At 33.0% G+C, this 21,032-nt stretch overlaps 1 protein-coding gene across 1 annotated transcript; it reads left to right on the forward strand.

The window, feature by feature from the left end:
* The first annotated feature begins 73 nt into the window (after positions 1-73).
* On the forward strand, positions 74-17,265 carry LOC148614900 (catalase-like). Its single transcript, XM_088589397.1, has 12 exons — positions 74-250; positions 1,402-1,573; positions 1,939-2,049; positions 2,438-2,568; positions 3,391-3,441; positions 4,008-4,187; positions 5,312-5,503; positions 6,228-6,380; positions 6,738-6,876; positions 9,203-9,354; positions 12,452-12,628; positions 16,072-17,265. Exons 1-12 carry the CDS (start codon positions 194-196, stop codon positions 16,093-16,095), a joined length of 1,539 nt encoding a protein of 512 aa, XP_088445523.1. The 5' UTR covers positions 74-193; the 3' UTR covers positions 16,096-17,265.
* Positions 17,266-21,032: the final 3,767 nt, after the last annotated feature.

The raw sequence follows: 21,032 nt of genomic DNA on the forward strand, positions 1-21,032 counted from the left end.
TATTAATAAACGTGATTCTATAAAAAAAAATCCAATTCTTTTTTGAACTATTATTCGAACGCACAAAATTATCAACTGACCTTGACCTATAATCTGACCTGAGAACTTACACAAGTTGCTAGTCGTTGGACTTCGTTCTAGATAGGCTGTTGATTTATTTCAGACTGTCAACGTAAGAAGGATCCGAAGAAAGATGGCAAACAGAGACAAGGCAACGAATCAACTGCTTGGCTTTCAAGAGTCTCAAACGGTATGATTCTTATTACAATATTTACATAAACAAGCCTTGTTTTTTTAGGTTACAGTATTCTGTAGCGTACACAGTTTGCTGCATAAAATGATTGACCTCTTGGATATACATTATGTAATATGTAGAAATGAAAGTAAAACAGTGACAGTCTGTAACAATGACATAATTAATGTTACAAGGGAACTTGTTGCATTAGCTATCAACACAATAGCTTAGCGGTTAAATTCTGGTTTCCAATTTTTTCATCAGAATTAGTTTTCTTCAATATTGACCTCTTATTAAACTTCCTTAATCTTTCAAATTGGTTTATATGACCTATAGTTGCTTTGTAGTCATCATTTTTTAGACACATTATCATGATCTTGGTTAAAGGGAAAGACCACTTTTGCATTAAGTTGAGCTGTTATGAAAAATCATACCCTTGTAAACTAAAATAAATAACCTTTAATACAAAATGTGCTTTTATAGAATGCTTTAGGCTATGCAAAATTGAAATATTTGAAAAATATGTGGATAGCCATCATGCAGAACTCCCCTATCTGAAGGAAGATCAAAAGCTGACTTTATTGATTTTTGCCGATAGCTTCCGATTAGCTCATGACGTTACGAAGTCGGTTTGGTCCTGATGCAAGTACTGCACACAACATGTAAACAAAGAATATTCCGTAAATATTTCTACAATCTAATCATCAAAACATGCTGTCTTGTCAAGATTACGATTATACAAGTGAAATATTCAAAAAGTTTTTTGATCAGCAACACAAACATTCTTTGGAGGGTTGCAGAGTCAGAGGAAATTCAGACTATTGTGGTTATTGTGGTATCTGGTCCATTTGCAGGGTATCATGTTCGCCATATACATGAACATATTTTTCCTATCAATTCATGTATTGTTTTACTTGGTTAGAGTTAAGAAAAGACATAAAGAATATTGGAAATGTTTCATAGAGACACCAGTTGCTGCATTAAGACTATCACTGTTGCTGTGAATTACAAAACCTTAAATCTTATTTTGAATCATTGAATCTATAAATAAGGTCGCTGAATGCCAACCTTGTGGTAAAACACATTTAAATTACAGTTGGAGCTGAGAGAAGATTTTTCCTCACTTCTGATGTTTTGTCAACCTCATGTAACACTTTTTGTTTCAGAAACCAGATGTCCTGACAACAGGAACTGGTGCCCCTGTGGGTACTAAAACAGCCACACTTACTGTTGGTCCAAGAGGCCCAGTGCTCTTACAGGATTTTGTCTTCACTGATGAGATGGCTCATTTTAACAGGGAACGAATCCCTGAGAGAGTTGTACATGCTAAAGGAGCTGGTAAGATAAAAGAGCCAAAAGTATAAACACTGAAGTGATGAACCCTACTCTCACAGAATTGATTATATTATTGTAGTTAAGAAAGTTTACAAGTACTTTTTTCAACCTTAATTATCTTTGTCTGATAGAATTTGTTATTTTTTTTAATGCAGACAAAGACAGAGGGGAAACATGTACATGTTGTTAATTTTAAAGATTTTAACATGAGCATGGAGGAATTGAGTGAACCACAAGCATGTTAAAAGTTAAAAAAAAATTGAAAAAAAACTGTTTCTTTCATAACTATAAAAAAGTTTTGTTATTGTCTAATATTGGTATAATTTGTCTAGTAAAACTAAAAATAAATATGTTTGTGTATTTTATAGGAGCTTTTGGTTACTTTGAGTGTACACATGATATTACACAATACTGTAAAGCCAAACCATTTGAGTTTGTTGGAAAGAAAACACCATTGGCTGTTAGATTCTCAACTGTAGGTAAGAAAATTATCAACCAAAATGGCAAATACAACAGTGATTAAAACTGAAAGAACTTTTGAAACTGTTTTTTTTTAATGAAGCAGAAAACAAACTGGGTATTGTAAGAAATAAACGTTTTTGAATTGTATTCTTCAAATACCAGAAAATTTCATACCGTAATACTGAGATGTAAGAATAGTATGATTGTGTAGGTCTGTTGAACAATAAAAATTATTAAATCATCATTTATCATGTACAGACCTTGACTGCAGCAGCTAACCAATTAACTCATAAAAACTATCAACCAAGAAAGGCATTTTTTAACTTAAACTGTCTTATTGTAAAAATGAATTGGCCCTTTTATAGAAACAAAACTGAATATTGATCTTGATATACCTATTGTTAGGTGGAGAAAGTGGATCAGCTGATACAGCTAGAGACCCAAGAGGATTTGCTGTGAAGTTTTACACTGAAGATGGTAATTGGGATCTTGTTGGGAACAACACACCCATCTTCTTCATTAGGGACCCAATTCTGGTAAGTTGAAGGACAGTATACAGCTATGCATGGTATTTAAATAGATTTATTTGTGTAAATTTTTACTGAAATGAGATTCAGATAGATAGGGAATCAGAATAGGGTTAATTTTTACTGTAATTAGATTCAGATAGACAGGGAATCACAATAGGGTTAATTTTTATTGTAATTAGATTCAGATAGATAGGGATTCACAATAGGGTTAATTTTATTAATACAGGTTACAAATTTTTCATAATGGTTGTTTTTTATAAGATTTTGATTGTAGTATACTTGGATTTTTTTCGTGGTCCAATTCAACAAGAGACTTGTCGATATAAACAGTGATCCTAGTCGCCATTTGTCCCATAATTGTCCATCCTTTTTATCCTCATTATATAATCTGAAAGGTATTTCATTTTGCATTTTTCATTTTGAAAGTTGCAAAAGATAACTTGGCTTTTGAACCCCAAAGACATACAAAAAATTTGATTTCTAAAGGTTTGTTCACTAGGGATAACATTTAAACCGTTAAACCATGGGTTTGCATTGGAAACATTGGTAGTTTTTTTTACTGAATTTATTCCTAAAGAACCAAATCTATCAGAATCCCACAATGCTGTAAACATTTATTTTGTAGACACTTTAGGTAATATGCATCATTGTAATGCTGGGATATCAGTAATAATCAGTATAGCTTTATCTATTGACTTTTGTATTCTTTGGTCGTATGAATGACACATTGGTCTAATGCACTGTAAATATTGGTTAGATTAAAAGTTTTAAATACATAAATTGCTTATTTTTCAATAAAATTATTTATATTTATTGTTTCTTATTCAGTTTCCAAGTTTTATTCACACACAAAAGAGGAATCCTGAAACTCATTTGAAGGTAATTATAAGATATATAACATAGTGCACACATTTTTAGAAATGGTTAAAATTATGAATTCAGACACATACATTTTCAATGATTGTCTGATTTACTGAATTTTGTAATCATCAAAAGTCAACATAATTAAGGAAATAACTTACTTCTTTATGCTTTGGTTGAATGATCAAATTAAAACCTGTTGAATTAAAAAAATATCCTGATTTATTTGTTAGATTGTAGCAATGTTAGCATGTATATGTATGTAGCAATTATCTGCATATAATGTTGTTTTAGGGCAAGCTGCAGCCTGCCCAGTGGTGTGAGGATTTCGTCATCATTTACTGAACACCCATAGGTGGCCTTTAGCGGACTACTTTAATACAACTGGACTTGTTTTTTCTTTGACATATTCATCATATCCATTCTCCTTAGGAAAGAGACTTCCTTATATAAGGACCTTATATGAGGAAGTCTCATATGGTACACATATTCAGGTAACTGTAAAAATTTCAAAATCATAAGAACTGATGCTGATATTTAACAGTGCTTTAACAGTACATAGTTTATATTTTGTTTATTTTTAGGATCCAGATATGTTTTGGGATTTTATCACTCTACGCCCTGAGACTACCCACCAGGTGTCCTTCCTGTTCTCTGACCGAGGAACTCCTGATGGTTACAGACACATGAATGGTTATGGAAGCCATACCTTCAAGATGGTTAACAAAGATGGGAAAGGACAGTACTGCAAATTCCACTTCAAAGTATGACCTTTTTTATGGTGTATAGTTTTACCACCCAGTGTTTATACTATCTGAGTTTATTTATAACCTTTCAGTCATATAATGGTATTACCCTGTGGTCATTGTCCTTGTTGGCGTCTGTTAACTTTCTTTTATTTAAGATAACTTGAGTACAACTTATGCCATCTTTTTTTTGAAATTTTAACAATTTGTTCTTAAGGATTTTCAATCAGATTTCAGTTATTACAGTTTTCAAGTTATAAGGGGCCAACTTGGGTCCCACCCTAAAAAATCTTTTTTATTTTTGGTCAGATTTTGAAATTTTTTTTTTATTTGGATTCCCTATAAAAATCCCTTTATAAGTTGCCAAAGTAGCCACACGCCCAAAAAACCTATTTTTTTAAATTTTGGTCCCTACTTGGTCCTTACATGTACAGATAATGACTTTTTATTGTTTTTATTCAAGTTCCAAATTTGAATGTGCTAAATTGTGTCCAAACCAGTTGTGTCCATAATGAACTGTAAGTTTCTATACCTATTCATGTCAAAAAGTTAATATTGGTATCCATACTTGCCCCAAGTGAAAAGAGTTCAACATGCTGTGGTTGTTTCAGGCTGTACTCTGTGAAGCTCTTCACTTTATATTTTAAATCTTAATTTTATTTTCATTTGGACTGGGTCTAACATCAACATGTTCTGTGTACAAGGCATGAGTGTTGCTGACCAACTGTCCTAAATTTTGTTATGCTATTTGGATACCAGGCCTTTTTACAAGGATATATGTTGCTAGAATTTATAGACTATTGGCTATGTTCATTAGTTAAGCATAACATTTGAAATTCAACCATGCACAATACTTTTTTTGGTACAACTTACAAAACACCGTCTCTTCTTAAGGATTCTATGCAGAACGATGACTATCCCAGCTATACAATATACATACAGGAAACATAAACGAATTGTTTTGTATTACAAAGAAAATATAAAGGCATTTTCTGCTGATAATATAGACTGATTTGTCTATTTCTTAAAGCTGCAGAGAGAGAAGGAGAATTCCATCGTATACTAGTTTCCGCACAACGTTTTTTTTTTTTATTAACTTATAAAGTACTGTCTTTAAGTATGGTACAATTTTTCCATTCTAGACAGACCAGGGAATTAAGAATTTGATGGCTGACCAGGCAGATAAGATGGGTTCTACCGATCCAGACTACGCCATCCGTGATTTATACAATGCCATCAGTGAAGGGAATTTCCCTACTTGGTCGTTACATGTACAGATAATGACATTTGAGGAAGCTGAGAAATTCAGATACAATCCGTTTGATCTGACAAAGGTGAAATGTTCTGAAATTCTGAAGTTATTTTGGGTCTTGAACAAAAAAGTTGGTGATTTAGTACACCAAATGTCCAGATATCCAGATTTTGAAAATTGAAAAATCAAAGTAGAAGTGATTTTCCATTTTGTGACATTGCTACCAGTATATGTATAGGAACAAGTATTTATCAATGTAGAAAGGCCATGGAAACACAAGATACTATATGATCTATTTGTTACTGTAAACCAACTCATTCTCACAAGCAAGAAAAAAATGAGAAATATAAATAGCCCAGAATAATTCTCTTTATTATAGGATATATGTTAAATAGTATGTTAGTTATGAACATAGATAAACGCAAAATTAATGTCCTGGAACACAAAAATAAATATACCAGAAAATAAGTTGTTTTACAGTATACAAGAAAGCAATTGCATGGGTTCAAGTTAGCAGTGGTCCAGAACCCTAAATGTCTGAACCAGGACCTTTTAAATTCTTTTTTTAAGTCAAGGACCTCTAATCTCCTGCACTGACACTTTATTGAGAAACTTTCATTTTCCTCAAGATGACCTTTGATTTGAAATTTAAAAAAGTCCTGGACCTATTACTCCTGAAATCTAATTTAAACCTCTGGATTGTCTTTTATGCATGTACATGTACCTTCAAAATCTGGTATGAAAGTTAGCGAGAGGTAATGAATCTACATGTATAATAATAAATGTGATCGTAATTTTTTTTTCAGATTTGGCCACAAGGGGAGTATCCATTGATCCCTGTCGGTAGAATGGTCCTAAACAGAAACCCTAAGAACTATTTTGCAGAAGTTGAACAGATAGCCTTCTCCCCTGTCCATATGATACCAGGAATAGAGGCCAGTCCAGACAAAATGTTACAGGTATAATCAATTGACATGAACTACCCTTAATCATAATTATAGATAGTCCATGGTAGTCTTACGTTAGTCACTCTCAGATGACTGAATTATTTAAATATATATATATATATATATATATATATATATATATATATATTGCTTCTTATGTAAAAATGCATTTGATACATTTGAAGAGTTGCTGCAAAATAATTTGAAGTTTTAAGTTGATTTATTCAGAGTTGGATAATCTTACCTGCTTTTACAAAACTCAAAAGACTGCATGTCATTTGACTAATTGGTTCTTTAAGGTGATATTAATGTTGTCTTCTGTAGGGAAGACTGTTTTTCTGTTCTGATATCCACCTATGTATTTTGTAGGGAAGACTGTTTTCCTATTCTGATACCCATCGTCACAGACTTGGTAGTAATTATCTCCAAATCCCAGTTAATTGTCCATTCAACTCTAGAGTGAAAAATTACCAAAGAGATGGACCCCAGTGTGTCAATGATAATCAAGGTAATATAAAAATTTGTGCCAGGGAAGAATATTTATGAGTCAGTGTAATTTGTTTTTATATGATCTGCTGTTCTTCTATTAAATATTTTAACACAATTGAAATGTGTTAAGTAGACCTGTTTTTGTCAAGTGACCAGCAACACTTTTTTCCTTCATCATCAGATATTCCAAATTTGACATCTCTACTACCATATTTGTAAACTTAGCAGGCATGCATGTACTATCAAACTTTATTTCTTTATACAGTGAAACTTCTCCAAACCAGCCATCACTGGGACAAGAAAAAATGGTCGGTTTATAGGGGTGGCCTGTTTTGTGAAAAATAGCAATGCGTTCTAAGATGTGTTTCCATTAATGTGTTCTATAACCCTACACCTTATCAGTTTGTTGGTCAAGACATGTTTAATGCTAATTCAAAACTTTATGCCTTTTATTACATTTCAAAGCTTGCATCATCTGTAAATGATTTGATTTTACAAACTGTACTGCCGACAAAATAATGTTCACAGTTTTTAAAGAATATGTACTAAAGATCAAAGGGCTATTGATGGTAATTAATTATTTGTATTGTTTTCGTAAATTACCTATCAACAAAGTCTAATAATTTCACCCCTATGTTGTTTGGACTTGGGTGCAGGTCACATTAATTCACAGATAAAAGATCGTAAAGATTGTACTATTAAATGACCCCAATTGCCTGACATGTGTACACACCAATTAACAGCCAACCAGTGACAAAATGTAATGTTTGGATTAAATTTGTTGTTTAAACTACTGTCCCCTTCAATTATCACCTGTCTACTGATGAAATGCAAACCAGCCAGTGAATGAATTATTAATTACATAATATTACATAATCATTTACAGTTTTGTTGACACATTTATTACAGGTGAACAATAACCGGGCGGCCGGAATTGAGAGTTTGTTTTTATTTGAAATATGTAACTAAAACTGTGAAAAACCGGCTGATGTACGGTTTTAGGGGTTGGCCGGTCTATTGAAGACCAAAACACACAGGTTTTAAGGTACATGTATATCACCCAGGACTTTCGAAAATGGCCGGTTTGAAGGGAAGACCGGTTTTCTGTGGGTCCGGTTTGGAGAAGTTTCACTGTATCTTTATATCTTACGTACTGATTGTATCACAAAAAAATGTGGAAATCAATATGATGTAAGTGCCCAAGAACCCAATTAATTTGATTGTGAAATGAAAATCAGTTTTTAAATTTGGAGTGTTTTTGGGGCATGGTGTAGCCTAAATTAATATTGTCTGCAAGTTAAACAAACCAGGAAATGGCAATTGAAAATTTAAAAAACTACATTGCCCTCATGAATAGTACATATTTAAATGTTGAAAAAGACATATTTTTTGACAGAATATGAATTGCAGATAAACAGAATAATGGTCACTTGTGTTTTGGATACTGACTGTATCATGTGAATATCTTGGACAAGCATATGTATTTATGTTATTGACTAAAGTGTGAATATTAGCCTAAATGTGATCAAAACTGCAAATACAATTCAAAATACAAAAGTGGGCCAATACGGGATTTACCCATCCAATATGGCTTTTACCTGTCCAATACGTCATATTGGCCCTGTTAAAATCAATATTGGCATAGGCCAATATGACGTATTGGATTAGTTAGACAATAAACGTATAATTGCGTAAGGTTTTTCATTTTGGCTGAGTTATTGGTCCTCAGCTGGAAATGTTAGACTTTGTCTGTCATAGTTCAATATGTTTAGCCTTGGAACGATAACTAAACCAATATGGAAAACTTTACGCAATAATATGATATCACGTTCTATTTGTAAGAAGTATTGATGTTAGTTTCAGTTATCCCTTTCCCTTGGCTTTGGCATTATCAGTGTTTCAGTCGATAACACTGTCTTTAAGGCAGTCTCCCTGATAATGATTAATGGATAAGGAACCAAGATGATTATTTCAGTAATCATTTATATTGACAAGTATGGTACAAAATTATCAGAGTTCCTTTAAGTTAAATTATTGAGTTAATGATGCTTGCCTTTTGTAATTTGACTCGTCTTTCTTAACAGATCTATACCAGTTAACATAGCTATACCCAAAGTAACTTTTTCAATCTATGTCAAGGTTTATTTACTTCATAAACAATGAATGAAATGTTGTATAAAATTCAAAATTAATTCAATAGATAATTAGTAATATTTAGGCTTTTATTCACTTGGTTACAGACCTTATGATTATTGTAAGTGAAATGATGTATAATGTAAAATTGCTTCCTTGTAACATTTACCTTACATAGCAATGCAATTTATTGTTTTTATTTCGTCAAACAGCTGGAGCACCAAACTATTTCCCAAACAGTTTCTCAGGTCCTGCTGACAACCCACAGCACATGGAGTCTAACTTTAAAATTTCTGGTGATGTCAAACGATACAACACTGCTGATGATGATAACTACTCACAAGTTGGAGTCTTCTGGAGGAAGGTACATCTCCTGTCTAAATTTCAATCTGTTTTCTTTGTTCTATGATTTTGGACTGAGGGTGGACAAAGAACAAGCATAAGGATCAGATTTTTTTTTGGGTGGGGGGACAGATATAGAGTCTCGAATATGCCAAGTTTTTGTGATGTGTCTTCAATTCTATCTTTATGCATAAGGCTGTTGATTTTTTTTTTATCCTTAGTCTTTTCAACTTTCAGAACTGGCAAAGATTTGTTTAAAAGATCTTTCGTAGATGATGTCATATTGTTAAACTTGGTTCATACACTTGTATGTTCCTTGTGGTAGAAAAGTATGTTGATTTATTAGAATGGTCAGGGGTGTAAATAAAGGTCAGAAACTGCTGTTGGTAAATCATTAGAATGGTCAGGGGTGTAAATAAAGGTCAGAAACTGCTGTTGGTAAATCATTAGAATGGTCAGAGGTGTAAATAAAGGTCAGAAACTGCTGTAGGTGAATCATTAGAATGGTCAGAGGTGTAAATAAAGGTCAGAAACTGCTGTAGGTGAATCATTAGAATGGTCAGGGGTGTAAATAAAGGTCAGAAACTGCTGTAGGTGAATCATTAGAATGGTCAGGGGTGTAAATAAAGGTCAGAAACTGCTGTTGGTAAATCATTAGAATGGTCAGAGGTGTAAATAAAGGTCAGAAACTGCTGTTGGTAAATCATTAGAATGGTCAGGGGTGTAAATAAAGGTCAGAAACTGCTGTTGGTGAATCATTAGAATGGTCAGAGGTGTAAATAAAGGTCAGAAACTGCTGTAGGTGAATCATTAGAATGGTCAGAGGTGTAAATAAAGGTCAGAAACTGCTGTTGGTGAATCATTAGAATGGTCAGGGGTGTAAATAAAGGTCAGAAACTGCTGTTGGTAAATCATTAGAATGGTCAGAGGTGTAAATAAAGGTCAGAAACTGCTGTTGGTGAATCATTAGAATGGTCAGGGGTGTAAATAAAGGTCAGAAACTGCTGTTGGTAAATCATTAGAATGGTCAGAGGTGTAAATAAAGGTCAGAAACTGCTGTTGGTGAATCATTAGAATGGTCAGGGGTGTAAATAAAGGTCAGAAACTGCTGTTGGTAAATCATTAGAATGGTCAGAGGTGTAAATAAAGGTCAGAAACTGCTGTTGGTAAATCATTAGAATGGTCAGAGGTGTAAATAAAGGTCAGAAACTGCTGTAGGTGAATCATTAGAATGGTCAGAGGTGTAAATAAAGGTCAGAAACTGCTGTAGGTGAATCATTAGAATGGTCAGGGGTGTAAATAAAGGTCAGAAACTGCTGTAGGTGAATCATTAGAATGGTCAGGGGTGTAAATAAAGGTCAGAAACTGCTGTTGGTAAATCATTAGAATGGTCAGAGGTGTAAATAAAGGTCAGAAACTGCTGTTGGTAAATCATTAGAATGGTCAGGGGTGTAAATAAAGGTCAGAAACTGCTGTTGGTGAATCATTAGAATGGTCAGAGGTGTAAATAAAGGTCAGAAACTGCTGTAGGTGAATCATTAGAATAGTCAGGGGTGTAAATAAAGGTCAGAAACTGCTGTTGGTGAATCATTAGAATGGTCAGGGGTGTAAATAAAGGTCAGAAACTGCTGTTGGTAAATCATTAGAATGGTCAGAGGTGTAAATAAAGGTCAGAAACTGCTGTTGGTGAATCATTAGAATGGTCAGGGGTGTAAATAAAGGTCAGAAACTGCTGTTGGTAAATCATTAGAATGGTCAGAGGTGTAAATAAAGGTCAGAAACTGCTGTTGGTGAATCATTAGAATGGTCAGGGGTGTAAATAAAGGTCAGAAACTGCTGTTGGTAAATCATTAGAATGGTCAGAGGTGTAAATAAAGGTCAGAAACTGCTGTTGGTAAATCATTAGAATGGTCAGAGGTGTAAATAAAGGTCAGAAACTGCTGTAGGTGAATCATTAGAATGGTCAGAGGTGTAAATAAAGGTCAGAAACTGCTGTTGGTAAATCATTAGAATGGTCAGAGGTGTAAATAAAAGTCAGAAACTGCTGTTGGTAAATCATTAGAATGGTCAGAGGTGTAAATAAAGGTCAGAAACTGCTGTTGGTGAATCATTAGAATGGTCAGAGGTGTAAATAAAGGTCAGAAACTGCTGTAGGTGAATCATTAGAATGGTCAGAGGTGTAAATAAAGGTCAGAGACTGCTGTTGGTAAATCATTAGAATGGTCAGAGGTGTAAATAAAGGTCAGAAACTGCTGTTGGTGAATCATTAGAATGGTCAGAGGTGTAAATAAAGGTCAGAAACTGCTGTTGGTAAATCATTAGAATGGTCAGAGGTGTAAATAAAGGTCAGAAACTGCTGTTGGTGAATCAGACATCTGTGTTATCTAGTATAGATAATATTTAACCAGGATTTTAAAACCATTTTCACTTTTTGCTTGTGCCAAAATTTGATTTACAACTTCAGATGTGAAAAAGATTTATACATTTTGACCTACTGTGTATGATTTTATTGGTCCTCTTTACTTTTGCTGTAAAAAGTCATTAATTTTTATATACATGTACAAATTTTCAATATAAATTTTAAGTCTGCATTCTTTTCTTTCAAGGGATCAAAAGCCAAATTAAATTTCTGGAAAACTACATGACCCATGTATGATTTTGTCTCATTAATATCTAGTGCTTTTAAGTAATTCATAAAATTGCAATATTGAAAACTGCAACCTATAAATGATCCTTGTCTGGTCATACAGAGGAAAAAGAAAACTAGCCCTTTAAGACTGGTGTTGGATGAACTAGCTTCAATATATATAGTAAGTTAAGTTTACCTATCAGCAGTTTTTTTTTTACAGAAGTGAGTTCAAATGCAGATTTAAATTAACCAATATTCTATATTGCTATTTATTAGAATGATGATATGTTTTGTTATACCTGTGCTCCCAAGGATAGGGGGTGTACTGTTTTAATCTTATCCATGTGTCTGTGTTTCTGTAACACCTTTTGTTTTTATTTGTTTTACAACAAAAGTAGCATATGAAAAATTGAAAGAAATACACGTGTACAGTAACAGTACTCTCACTCACTAACGTAAAGTTGTTTGTTTATATCATGTCTATTTTTAGGTACTGAAACCAGCTGAGAAACAAAGATTAGCAGAGAACATTGCTAACCATGTTAGTAATGCATCAGAGTTCCTACAGAAGAGAGTTATTAACAACTTTGGACAGGCTGACCCAGAATATGGACAAGCTATCAAACAGTTACTGGACAAAATCAATGAGAAGAAAAGGGCTAGACAGGTTGGTAAAGTTTTATTATATATAATCATATCAGTTTACTATGGTGGATCCAGAAATTGGAAAAAAAAATAAGGGCCTCGTCTGACCTAAGAGATAGGTAGGCCACTCCAGTGATTTTCAATTTTTACTATATAATCAACCAAAATTTTCATGCATATAGGACCAAAGAATCATTGCAAAAACTAAACATATGTCATTCATGTATATCTTTTACATAAAAATATTGTATATTTTTGTCAATAGCCTTGCAAATGCCTAAAAATCTGTGTTTTAACACAGAAAGTGCTAGTGAATTTCTGTTTTGTAAATATATACTGATTTTTCTCCCTAAAATCCTATTGTTTTTTCATCAAAGCCAATCAATCATTTTCTCTCAATATACTGTGTGTTGCCTGAATATAGCTGAAATATTGATGCTCGGGTGTTAAACCCCAATAATCAATTAATCAATATACTGTATGCATGGCTTGACAATTTTCAATATATAAAAAAAACTTTAGACTACTTCAGATTAAAATAAAATGAGCAGTAAATCTCCCTCTGCATGATTTCAATACAAAACAGGGGTTCAAATTAATGGTGGTCTGAGGTCCATGACCAGGGCTTGGGCTACTGGATGATTAAAATAATTACCCTGATGTCCCTCACTTCACCCTTAGTGACTTTTGGTTTTCCATTGATTTGAACTTGAAAAAGTCCAGGACCTTCCACTTCTTAAAGTAAATTTGGACCAAAACCATATTTAAAATGTTCAAAATTTAGACAATGGATAATAAAATAAAAGTCGACTTGAACTATTTTAATTTCACGAAAGACCCCAACATGAGGCATGATAGTACAGAGTACTAAATATGAAATTGAAAATAATGCTTGGACAATTTAAGCAGCTGTCTTTGTAAGAATCATGCAAAATCTGAAAAATGTGATACACCCCAAAAAAGGCTACATATTTTTATTTTTGTAATTAAGTTGTTTTATGGGTATATACTATGAAATGTGTAATTATTCACTCAAGTCTGCCTGCTCTTATGCGATTATCAACTTGAAAATCCAATAGATTCTATTGTATTTGGGTGTCATTTACAGACTTATCTCCCTTAATTTTGAAATCTACAGTACATAGAACGAATACATAATGATATTATGTCTGAAACTTAAAGGTGTAGTATTATTTAAATATAGGCATTACAATTGTGCATAACTTATATAACAAAGGGAGGGGGGGCTTAGAAAAAAAATTGTTGAAAAATGGTGTGTTATATCATGAAAAACACTCACTTTGTGATTCTCACCGGTGATCCTGTCAAGAAATTTTTTTGGGGGGCCCTTACCTAAAACTCTGGATCTGCCACTGAGTAAACCTGTAAATATATAAATGTATCTTGACTTTTCATTAATTCAGAGTAACTAATAATATTTTTGAGTTTGATTAAATTATCTGATAAATGTTTCCTTCCTCTCATCAGAGAAAAGGGTACAATTGTCTTTCTCACTGTATTGTTAGTTTCCATTAACCCACTAAAACATTTACTTTTGAAGTTTGTATGGTAAAAGTGGTCTATCAATTTACTTTTTTAGTTTGAAGTTTTCCAATTGAATGGTAGAACTCAATAATGAATTTCCCTTTTAAGTTCAGGAAGGAAGTATATTTTTATGGTGTAAATGTTTGTAACAATTCACCAGGAATAGTATTTGTGAAAAAAAAATATTAATTTGCTTTTGTTTCTGTTTTTATTTTGCTTAATTTTTTAGCTCACCTGACCAAAGGCCAAGTGAGCTTATGCCATTACTTGGCATCTGTCGTTGTCGTTGTGGACAAATTTTTAAAATCTTCTCTGAAACTATTGGACTGACAGGTTTTAAACTTGGCATGATTGTTCCTTAGGGTGTTCTGCATAAAATGACTGTTGGGATTTTTGATCCATGAAAAACATGGCGGCTGTTACTAAAAATAGAACATAGGGGTCAGATTGCAGTTTTTTGCAAATAACTCAGAAACCGTTGCCTTTAGCAAATTTTTGGCACAGGTAAAATTGTTCAGCATCAAGAGATGGACCTATGCCAAAATTTTCAAAATGATTGGTCAACTGATGTAGGAGTTACGGCCCCAGATACAGTTTTTTTTTTGCATTTTTCACATGTGCAACTTTGAAAATCTTATCAAAATCCATTGCACAGAATTCAATGAAAGTTAGTATTTATGTTCCTTAGGGTATCCCACACAAAATACTGTTGGGATTGTTGATTCATGAAAAAACATTGCCGCCATTACTAAAAATAGAAGATAGGGGTCAGATGGCACTTTTTTGCAAATTAGTCAAAAACCGTTGCCTTTACCAAATTTCTGGCATTGGTAAAATTGTTAAGCATCATGAGAAAGACCTATGCCGAAATTTTCAAAACCATTCATTGACTAATGTAGGAGTTATGACTCCTGAAACAGTTTTTGTTGTTGTTTTTTTTTTTTTCACATGTACAACTTTGAAAATCTGCTTCTCTAAAACCATTTAAATCATTGAATGAAAATAAGCATATAGTTCTTTAGTGTATTGTGCTCAAAATGACTGTTGCGGTTTTTAATCCGTGAATAGATATGGCTGCCTATACTAAAAATGGAACTTAGGGGTCATAAGACAGGTTTTTTTTTTAATTCAAAAATTGTTGCCTTTAGCAAAATTCTGGTTCAGGTCAAGATAATGCTATGGAAAGCATTTCCTGCATTTGACAATTTAGTTGATTTTAAGTTAGCCTGTCTCATTCCTCAAGTTTTTCAAATAAGCAAATGGTTAACCAAGTGAGTGATTCAGGCTCTCTTGGGCCTCTAGTTTTTATCATACTTGTAATAACAAAAAAAAAATTTAATTTACCTTCTACTTGTTGTATTAACCATGTTAAAATTTATAACATGTAGTATGAATGGGGGGTATGTTAAGAAGACATACATAAATATTTATTGTATTAATTTTTGGCAAATTGGCTTATAACATAGTGAATGTCTGTCAAGGGGGTGGGAAAAGTATTTTCATAACATTTTTCTCAGAAACTTCCGATATAAATCACAGCCACTAGATATTTGGTACGAAACTTCAGTGTGGGGTTCCATATCTAGGAGATTCAGATTGAATTTCTACTTCGTGTTAATGGCAACTTGGCCATTTCTGTCTTAGAACTATTTTTTAATAGAAATGGCTTGTTAATTGATGCAAGACCTTAGTAGTATATGCAAAACAAAAACAGAGAATGACTTCAACTCGACAAGATTATTTAAAAGAATTATTGTTGTGTTTACATTATTAAACTTTTCAAGTTGAATTGTTTTAATTTGTATACACATTTTTGTTTTTTTTATTTTCATTTCTACCAGTTCAGTTGATTTGGAACAAGCCAATATTGTCAGAATTCTGTAAGGTTGAGCATTAATATATTATTTTTTCTTTTTGTAGGCGGGACTTCCAGCCAACCTCTAAAGTGATTTCCAAAAAATAAGATTTTTATAAAGAAAGTTTTGAACTGTAGAAATATGTGATATTGACCAAGTTGGGAGGAAGGATTTAAGTATTAAAACACTAAATATAGTGAGATCAATCGTTTCATTAATTCTTATGATTAGATTTACATGTACTGTACATTTTTGTGGTATGACAGAAATTCACTTTTTTAAAATTCTTTTTTTTATGAATACTGATACACTATGTTAATGAGTCTTTGACCAAGAAAATGACTTCTCGTATTCTGGTATAGAAGTGTATTTTTCTTGTTATTGTTCAGTATATTTCATTTCATTGTTATCTTACTGGTTTGTTTTCTACATTGTGGTAACTATCTTTCTGCTATAAGGTGTTATATATGTTTTAAGCTTTGAAAATATTTCCATGGACAATCAGCATTAAAATGAGGATCCTGTTTGATTATTGATATTACCAGAGAAGTAATATATATCTGTCTTCATGTAAATATACCATTATGTTGGGGATATCCTGGAAACATTTGTTAATGATATATTCAAGTGCTTGTTGATGTAATTTTTATTTTTATGGTCACAGAATAAACATTATTTTTGTATTTTAAAGTTTGCTGCAAGTATGCAAATAAAATCATCATCAATCAGAACTGCTAGTCAAAAACTGTCACTCATTGTCTCATATTAAGTGTAAAAATTTTCAGAATTGTTAATGTAATTTAATACAAATATTTCCTTAGTTGTTATTTCCTAGAATTTTCTTTGAGGAGGAAATATTTTCATTCTATGTTGGCAGTGACAATACTACAAAAGTATAGCTACAGGAAAATATAGTATCCTTTTAGTATCAGTGTCATGTTATTCTCATCCTCAGCTTATTTACTTTGTAAATGTATCAGCGAGGAGAAATCCAGCAGCATGTGTTAAAATTCACACAGGAGAACCCAGATGAATTCAAATCATGAAATAACTTGTAATTTTTACTGTTGTTGGTGGGATATTTATCGCTCAAATTACTTAACATGTGATAAATAATACATGTATTAGGGCATCATTCTGTTTTAGACAATATACAGATTTAAATAAAATATTTTAATTCTATGATTGTATATACTGGTAATAACATGAATGGCATTCCTCTTCAATGAGATAAAATAAATTATACCATAAGAGCAAATTTTGTTCTACTTGCTGCACTACTTTATGTTAACTATTATTATTCTAAAGAGAAAGCAGATGAAATATGTCAGTAACACATAATATGCAGATGTTTGGTAAACAAGAACTACCATTCAATGTATACAGGCCTTGAGATCATCTGTCAAGTTTGAAGTAATTTAAAATAAGGCATTCTCAAGATATTGTGCAACTTGTGAAAAACCACCCTCTTTCTATACAATCAGTGTTTTGTGGATGTATAATGGTATGGCATTGTCTGAGTCTGTTCGTGCAGTTTTGTGTGTTTTATCCATAGTAAACTTGAATAGTAGTTAAAAAGTGGATATAAAAAAAATGTCATGACGGTCCCATATTACAAAAAAATATCACTCTTGGCATAGGTATATATATATATATGGGTCTCTAGGAAAGAGTAATCAAGGGAATCCAGGTTGAACAAATCAGTTCTCATGGTGCAGATGGATACTCCACAATGATCCACGAGTTCATGATGATGACTGTAACACTTCTGTAGTGATGACTTCCAATTTTGTAGCAATTATATCACAAGGTTTCATGTCAAAATGGGGCAGATTTTATGGATGATCACCATGTCTATGAAGGAATTTAGGGCAAAAATCAGGGCAATAACTTTGAGTAAAAGTAGATTCCATACTCCAAAAAGAAGGTCTCAATGGATTTTAAGGATTAGAAGAAATATTTTAATCATCTTTGTTTAAATTGCTTATTTCTAATGTTTAATTGCTTATTCTAAAGATCTTTTTGCCTCTTGAGTCTTTCTCATATGTTTTGTTAATTATTTATTCACAATCAAAATTTAAACAGTATCAAGTTTGAATGTTTTAATATTGAATGTATTAAAATAATTTAACCATACTTTTTATGAGTCCAACCTTCTTGTACATGGGTGTATTAATCTGCATCATGTGAGGCCTTTTGTTTAAAGAGGTAAAGTGCAATAATTTCAGACCTTAAGGTATTTTTATGAATACCTGTCATGTTAAAAGCAGTAACTATCATTGGATGTTCTTTCATTTTTATATTTATTTTTATTTTTTTTTTTTTTCCATGTTTTATTATATATGTTGTACAAGTACAATTGGTTTTGAGGTTTTAGCGTCTGCTTATAGCAGTAGGTAAAGAGAGAGAGCTTTCATTCTGTGTTCCGACAACTTTTTTCCATGTACTTTTGAAAACAGATGTGTTTTAACTACGCGTATTTAATATAAGAACTTCTCTCATGCTCAGCTATATTTATTAATTCAGCAAGTACCCAGAGAATGTGCTCCAGACATGATGTATGTAGAAAGGGGGTTTCCCATGTCCTCGCCACTTCGTCATTCTGACCCGATCTCCCCAGTACAACCGAGTTTGTTGCAGTATTGTAACTACCTCCATTCCTGTTGTCAGGGTAAAGCATCATCTTGTACTGATTATTCAACTGAAGACCTAGTTCAAGGGCAGAGCCTTTTCCTGTCATTATTGCACATGTGAATACATAAGTTCCACGCCTCGGCGAAACAAAGGTCCCGCTTTGTGCATTGAATCCGCCACCCTCGTTCAGGATTACTCTAGGAAATTTGATTGTCTGACCAGGATTTAGGTTGTTATATGTTGGTTGGACTTGTGCAGAAAATGCAACATTTGTTCTATCACGTCTTTTCTTCAGAAGAATCAAATCTCTGTCAATATTCTCAAGCCTTACAGAGTGTTTCTTCAGACGTGATGTCAGCTTCTCAATTCTCCTTAGTGTAGTCTTAAGCTCATGAGATTTCCCAGCACACATATCCCTTTTGGATTCACCATCGACACCGGTGGTATATATGTATACTAGAGTAAACATGAAAAGAAGAGCAAACTGGAAAATATTTCCGCTCATTTTTGCCTGTGGTACCTGTCTGTATGAATTGAGATTCCATGATATATGTATATATACTGTTGACTGCATGTTTTATTTTATTGGCATTTCATCATTTCAAACGATCATATTTCAAATGTAGATTTTGCGTGAGTATAGTTTTGAAAAAAATGTAATGATAACAGTGCATTTTTGTATATTGTTTCGTACTCATTTAACCAACTGAGAGCAATGCTCACTGAATTGATTTCCCCATCCCCCATGTAATGTTATTCTTACGTATGCTGGCCTGTCTTCCATTGCCATGTGATATTGTCCTGCCGTATGCTAGTCTGCTATCCTTTGCCATGTCATGTCCTTTATGTATGTTGGCCCCTCTTCCATTGCCATGTGATATTGTCCTAACGTATGCTAGTCTGCTATCCATTGCCATGTCATGTTGTCCTTATGTATGTTGGCCCGTCTTCCATTGCCTCGTAATAATGTCCTAACGTAAGCTGACTTGTCTTCCATTGTCATTTGATATTGTTCTTACATATGTTGGACTGACTTCCATTACCATGTGATATTGTTCCGACGTATGTTGGACACTCTTCCATTACCATGTGATATTGTCCGAACGTATGCTGACTAGTCTTCCATTGCCATGTGATATTGTCCGAACGTATGCTGGCTTGACTTCCATTGCCATTTGATATTGTTCTTACGTATGTTGGACTGTATTCCATTGCTATATGATGTTGTCCTAACGTATGCTGACTTGCCTTCCATATGTGATATAGTTCTGACGTATGTTGGATTGTCTTCCATTACCATGTAATGTTGTCCTAACGTATGCTGACTTGCCTTCCATATGTGATATAGTTCTTACGTATGTTGGATTGTCTTCCATTACCATGTAATGTTGTCCTAATGTATGCTTGTTATTTTGGTTTTAATCATTGTAGTATATATTTTACATTCTTAATCATTGTTGGTGCTTTTTTCTCCAATTCACGTAACTCTTTAATAAGCCATATTCCACCAATGCCATCGGTAGGCTAACTAACTATTTTCTGCTTTTAAATATTGAGGCCAAAAGTAACGGACTACTAAAAAAATATTTTACGTTGTACGAGTAATTTAATCTAGGTTATTAAAACTATACTCTTTGTATTCTCGAAACAGACGATTTGACACTACCAATGGTAGCGTTGATTCACCGAGCAATCAATGTCTTTTTTTCTACATGTGCTATTTGTATGTAACATTTTAGTCCTTTCTGTATTCAAATCACATTTTTTTTTTTGGGGGGGAATCATACATTCATCTCCCATTTTAAGCGACAAAATAAAGAACAATAAATATTGCAAAGTGCTAATTTCATACACAATCTATACATTTTTTAAGTTATAAGAGCGACATACTGGTTATGTGGTCTGTAACTGTTTCTGAATTAGGTATAAAAGTGAATGAACTGGCTGTGAAAATTATTTGATGGGAAAAGTATTAAGTAAATAATTCCTGCTTAATTTAATCATAAACCTATGTATAAAACAATAATGTCGCTTAACAGGAAGCAGACGAGAGATGGATCTGAATTTGGCAAGAGTTGTATGGAACCTCTTACCGAATAGCAACTGGCTGTGAGGTAGTACAATTTTTTTTAAGTATTCATTTTAAAAAGGGAAGGAAAGATTTGAAATAGTTAACCCTCTTTTTAGTAGCGGAGAATTACAAATAGAATTGACTTTTCTTCAAATGCATTTCTAACATTTAGATAAGACCGATCAGATTGCTTAAAATCAAAAGTTTGAGGAAAAATTTTTCATGAAACAGTGTCGGGAAAATTCCCGGGCTCATTGCAGCCGCGCTAATATCGTTCTTGCATGACGTGACAAATAAAAAATACGTCATACGATATGATT

This window comes from Perna viridis, chromosome 6 (genome assembly GCF_037379345.1).
Source record: "Perna viridis isolate PV_CMFRI_1.1 ecotype Kerala chromosome 6, ASM3737934v1, whole genome shotgun sequence".
In the NCBI taxonomy this organism is placed as follows: domain Eukaryota; kingdom Metazoa; phylum Mollusca; class Bivalvia; order Mytilida; family Mytilidae; genus Perna; species Perna viridis.